Below are 6000 nucleotides of genomic sequence, written 5' to 3'. Positions count from 1 at the left end.
CACCTTCAGAGGTCTTGTGGAGTCCATGCCTCGATGGGTCAGAGCTGTTTTAGAAGCCATGGGGGAGCTTCAGATAATTAGTGGTTATTAGTGGTGGTTTTAATGTTATGGCTCATTGGTGTATATATGTGTACTTCTATATACAGTATATATAGATGGAATATATATATATATATATATATATATATATATATATATATATATATATATAAACATATAAATAAATAAATAAATAAATACTTTTATTTAAAAAATTAATTCTATATATATATATATATATATATATAGAAGGAGTACATATATTATATACAGAAGGAGTAGATAACTGAAACGGTCACGTGACGGGGGGGGGGGCAGACATGGACTTTGTGTTTGACTCGGTGACGTATTGATCGATGTGTTTGAGCAGAAGGTCTGGATCTTCAGCAGGTCAGTTTTTGACTCCTAAAGTATTAATGTACTTATTGTACTTGGGGGCTTGTTTTAATTATGTACTTGTTGTATTTGTATTTCTTCTCAGAAACGTGGTGTGAATCTTTTGTTGAACTGTGCTGTTTGTTTACGACAGAAATGTTTCAATTAAATTTGTCTAAAATGTTTCGTATAAAATTAGCTCAGTCGCAGTTTGGAACTTGCACTTGTTTGAACTGGTTTTAAATAGTTTCTTGCAGAAAGTAAATTAATTTCTACTGTAACACAGCGAATGTGAGCGCGACGCCTCTCACTGCTCTGGGCCAATCAGCTGGAGGCAGAGCAGCAGTTTTCAGGACGTGTCTGTTATCAGAGGGACACAGACTGTTGTGTAACAGAGAGACATAGATGTCAGCCGTCTCCCTGCCCATCTCCTCCTCTGATAGGGAGGGAGGGAGAGACAGGTTACTGAAGAGAGACAGACAGCTGCTGTCTGTCCTGTCACAGGAGAGACAGACCTTGGACATCACAGAAGGAAGCTCATTAACCACCTGTTTTCTAGAAACATAAAGTGTGAGACGCAGTCAGTCAGATGGATGGGTTAGCTGTCTGTCCATCTGTCTGTCTGTCTACCTGTTTGTCTGCTAGAGGATCTGGGCTTATGGTCCAGAGTCCAGCTTTATGGCTCGGACTGTTGATGAGCAGTTAAAGGTGCATTCCTCAGTTTACACCACACAGTTAAATTACATCAAGTTCTGGAGAAGCCTCATGTTTTCTGAAGTGAGGAGGTGGAGAGGAGGTCCGCTGGGACAACAACTAAATACCAGAGATAAAGACAATGTCCTTAAAAGCATGTATATTCATGAGTATTATAACGTGAAGGTTAAACTGTGTCCTACTGATCCAAAATCTTCCTGTCCTCCTCACTCTGCTAGATGTTAGACCCACTGAGGGCTTCCATCGGCAAGCTGCAAACCAGCTCCAGTAGACATGCAGAGCTCCCCCAGGATGTGGGTCCTCCAGCCTCTGTCCCCCAAGCTAAGTCCCTCCGACCTGCGCTCCATAACAAGTCTCCCAGTGTCCTGCAGCCGGTCCCAGGGAGTGGAAGGCTCTGAGGATATGGTGGTTCAGGCCCAGCAGGTGATGGCATCGGAGGAAGGAGACTCCAGCAAGGAGCTCAGCAGGGCCAGTACTCCCAGCAGCCTCACCAGCAGCCTGGGCTCCCACTGTGGCTTTTACTCATTCGTGGAAGATCCCGGAAGCCCTGAGGCCGAACTGAACCAAGCCTGGATGCTCTCTCCTCAGAGGCAGGAGCATCTGTCTACCCTGCAGGAGAAGAGAGACTTCAAACTACAGAGCTACTCCAGCGGCAGGAAGCCAGAGAGCCTCTTTCAGGAGAGTCAAAGCAACTTGCAGTATGAGCTGGATTCCAAACATCAGATGAACATAGCTCAGAAACATGAGGAGTTGCAATTTCGGAAGGAGATCATCCGCAGCCAAGCACCAAAGAAAAGACAGATACTGGAGGAGTGGAGCGCTCTGGAGGACCCGAGCAGATCTCCTTCCAAACTGATCCAAGGTTTCAGTTTGTGCTATGAGCCAATCGGCTCCAACCCACCACAACAAACATCTGCTCTACCAAGAAGCGTCGACAATGAGCAGATTAACTTCAGCTCAGCTCGAGAGCAGTTCCTGAACATGGAGCGAGCTGGACTGAATGTGCTGATGAGTACGCCAAGGTCTCCAAAAGCACCACCAGAACGTCGACATTCAAGAGCAGTGATGGCGCAGGAGGATGTCTGCTCAGAGAGGAAGGGTGTGCACAGCACTGAGGAGGACGACTGCTCAGAGAGGAAGGAGGTGCACGGCACTGAGGAGGAGGCCTGCTCAGAAAGGAGGGAGGAGCACGGCACTGAGGAGGAGCACTGCACAGAGAGGAAGGAGGTGCATGGCGCTAAGCAGAGCAGAAGCATCAGGGATTTTGATGGATGGACATGTGCAGACAGCAGAGACACAAGGAATGGAGCGGAAGAGGAGACTCCCATCGAAAGGGAGATCAGAGCGGCTCAGGAACGAGAGGAGAACCTGCGTCGTTTGCGTGGTTTGAGACTCAGCGATTGCAGAGCAGAGATGGTGCAGATCAAGAGCAAACCTCTGCTCTCGCAGCGTCCACAAGCAGCCTTCAAAGCCAAAGAGAAGAACAGAGTGAGTTTCCTCCATGAGGTCCAGAGGCAGAGTGGGGCGGGGGATAAGGTGGTGGACCACCCTGATCTAACGGGTGAAGAAGAAGAAAAGAGGGTCATGTTCTCTGACAGTGGAGAGATGGAGAACCCTGCACGCTTCCCCTCTCCATGCTGCCCTCATCGACATTCTGAGGAAACAGAGATGTTCCTTAGCTCCACCGATGTGAAAGCTTCCAGAAACCATACCCTCCCTGCCACCACCCCGTCGGAGGGAGTCAACCTGGAAGCAACTGAACTTCAGATCCCAGTATCTCCCCCAGCCTGGTCCCCCTCTTCCTCCCCCTGGTCCTCCATACCAACAGACTGCCTGGACAGGTCTGGCCTCCCTAACTGGAGCCTGGAATTCACAGCTCTGCACTCCAGAAGGCTCCAGGGAGTTCCAGATGTCATTCAGAAGGAGATCGAACAGGATCTCCGACGGGAGGAGGAGCTAAGGAAGCTGAGGGAGTCCAGGCATCGGTCCACTTCCCCTGAGGGAGGCCTGGACCTCCCAGGACTGGGAGGTCCGGTCCAGGGCCGGCAGGGACGGGGGGCGGGGGACCAGCGTCTCTTCTCTCAAGCTCCTCTGGTGGAACAAACTAGTAAGATTGCCATCACACATTTTCACTCAGATGCCTCCGCAGCAACACAACAAGGTGGGGCTGGAGAGAGAGGGAGATCAAATAGAATGAAAGGAGAGTGAGAACAGATACAATGGAGGGAGAGAACAGATACAATGGAGGGAAAGAGAGACAGGTTAAAGTTCAGCTGCTTTGGGCTCAGAAAGTAGTGATTAACTACTGACCCAAAGAACATTAGCAGACAGACAGACAGATAGACAGACATGACTTTTTAAACTGATATACCCTGTCTGGCTAACTATATACCCGTCTAACTGACGAGTTATATACCCGTCTGTTTGACCAGTTATATAACTGTCTGTCTGACCGGTTATATACCCGTCTGTCTGACTTATTATATACCCGTCTGTCTGAGCATTTATATATCTGTCTGTCTGACTGGTTCTATACCTGTCTGTCTGAAGGTTATATACCTGTCTGTCTGACGGTTATATAGCTGTGTGTCTGACTGGTTCTATGTGTCCACTGGATGAACCTGACAAAACTTTTCTCCTCAGATCAAAACAACATCTTGGCTCCTCCCCCTCGACCAGCTGAGGGACTGCCCCCTTTAGGCTCCGCCACTCCCAGCTCCCCTATGGTTGCTAGAGCTAACACCCTGCTGCCTCTGGGCCCTCGAGCAGAGGGCAGTAAAGGCCTGACGGAGACACTGCTAGAGGACTTTGAGGAGCGGAGGCTCAAGCTGCGGCTGGAGGACGGTTCGGTGAGACGCTCAGTTGCTCTGTTGCTAAGTAACAACTAACCTCAGACCCATCACTGACTCCCTGTCTGTATCCAGTATGCAGGGATCCAGCCCATCGATGATGTCAACAACGAGGTAACGATGTCTCCACTTCCTGTTTCACCCCTTTCTGCACTCCCTCAAACTGTGGAGATCCACCTAATTTAGAGCTGTATCCCTGTATAGATCCACATAATCTAGAACTGACGTCCCTGTATATATCCACATCATCTATAGATCCAAATCATCTAGAACTGATATCCCTATAGATTCACATTGAGAACCAGCATCACTGTAAAGATCCAAATAATCTAGAACTAACATCACCGTATAGATGCACATCATCTAGAACTGATATCCCTATAGATCCACATAATGTAAAACTAGCATCATTGAATAGCTCCATATAATCTAGAACTGACATCACTGTATAGATCCACATCATCTAGAACTTTTATCACTGTATAGATCTATGTTATTCTAAAACTAGCAGCCCCGTTGGAGTGCAGAGAGGAGGAGCATCATGGAGACCAGATCAAGTTTTTCTGGAGGAACCTGTGATGCACCACAAAACCCTCCCCTAGTGAAAATGCAGGTTATCAGAGCAGAGGTGACCAGCGCCACTGAAGCATCTTGTTACGATAAGAGTCTAGCTCTGGGGTGGAGCTCCTCAGGTCCTGGTAGAAAACAGAACATTCTGCATTGTACTGGATGGACACCAGGCCACAGTCCAGGGTCAAAGTTGGAACTTTGGAAAGTTGTTTAAGATGAGGAACTGGAAGGTGTTCCAGGTGTTGGAACTCCAGGTTCCGGGTGTTGGAAATCCAGGTTCCCGGTGTTGGCACCGCAGGTTCCAGATCGTTGTCACCACCTTGAGGCCTGACGCGGCCCTGCATTCAGAGAGGCCGCGTACCATGGAGTAAAGTGTACCGTCGTAGTATATTATTGTTTGTGTATTTCACCTGAGTAGACACATCTGCATTGATATCAGTCATAGATTGCCCTGGATGGGGGCTGAGAAGGTCTAAAGCTCCTGTCTTCCTTCTGTTCCAGGTCGTGGAAGCCACTCGAGTCACCAGACACAAGAACCAGCAAGCGCTCCGCTGGGAGGCCGGAGTCTTCGCCAACCATTACAACCAGTGACTTTACTGGTTCACCTCGAGTCATCACCAACCAGTAAAACCGGTAAACCAGTGACTTTACTGGTCCAGCTGGAGTCACCGCCAACCAGTAGGACCTGTGAGCATACTGGTCCACCTGGAGTCCTCGCTAACCTGTAGAATCAGTGACTTTACTGGTCCACCTGAACCAGTAGGACCAGTGAGCGTATTGGTCCATCCAGGGTCCAGGAGCCTTTGGAGGGTCGGGTTCTGCTCTGATGGAAGAAGCACCCAGAGACTCTTTTTACTTCTTTAAATGTTAGCATTAGCATTAGCTTTGATTGTGCAATCGTGTTCCAGAGCAGGAGCTGGACATCACCGCTCTAACCAGCTGCACAACACCACCTTGTGGCAGAAAGAGATTTAACAACTAGTGAAATATTCCAGTATTTTTCTGCCTGATGTAATTTTTAATGTAAAAAAAAAGATGATTTGCTCAATGTTTTAAAATACTCCACATTGTTTTAGACAGACAGGTAGACAGACCGGGAGGCAGGCAGGCAGGCAGGCAGACAGACAGACGGACAGACAGACAGACAGACAGAGACTGGCAGGCAGACAGAGACAACTTGGAACTTTGATCCAAAAACTGTGAGCTTTTGAAAGGCGATGCCCTGGCACGCTTGGACCAGGGTGTGTGTGAAGACGACCCGGTGGCGTGATGGTGGCTGGTTCGATTCCCTCTCTGCCCCAGTAGTCGGATCGGAACAAGAGCAAATACCGCTGTGGTGGCTCTGGGCGGGGGGGGGGGGGCATGGTCCATGATGGTTTTCACCATCACGCCACCACGATCCCCTCTGGTCTGGTTTAAACGCGCCCTCGGGCTGCTTCGTACAAGTAAGCTT

General features: G+C 48.7%; 1 protein-coding gene across 1 annotated transcript; it reads left to right on the top strand.

Moving 5' to 3' along the window:
* The first annotated feature begins 405 nt into the window (after positions 1–405).
* On the top strand, positions 406–5177 carry misp (mitotic spindle positioning). Its single transcript, XM_080023998.1, has 5 exons — positions 406–429; positions 1347–3157; positions 3898–3977; positions 4053–4091; positions 5049–5177. The coding sequence occupies exons 2-5, from the start codon at positions 1402–1404 to the stop codon at positions 5136–5138; spliced, it is 1965 nt and encodes a 654-aa protein (XP_079880124.1). The 5' UTR covers positions 406–429; positions 1347–1401; the 3' UTR covers positions 5139–5177.
* Positions 5178–6000: the final 823 nt, after the last annotated feature.

The sequence above is a fragment of the Zeus faber genome (genome assembly GCF_960531495.2).
Source record: "Zeus faber genome assembly, chromosome: 1".
Classification (NCBI taxonomy): Eukaryota; Metazoa; Chordata; class Actinopteri; order Zeiformes; family Zeidae; genus Zeus; species Zeus faber.
This window is presented reverse-complemented; position numbering and strand designations above follow the sequence as displayed.

Bases quoted from the DNA above. Each gene is read 5' to 3' on its own strand.
- misp (XM_080023998.1), top strand. From the start codon at position 1,402: ATGCAGAGCTCCCCCAGGATGTGGGTCCTCCAGCCTCTGTCCCCCAAG. The intron at 3,158-3,897 runs GTCCGGTCCAGG...GCCCTCGAGCAG, and splicing joins GGACCTCCCAGGACTGGGAG to AGGGCAGTAAAGGCCTGACG. The intron at 3,978-4,052 runs GTGAGACGCTCA...GTCTGTATCCAG, and splicing joins TGCGGCTGGAGGACGGTTCG to TATGCAGGGATCCAGCCCAT.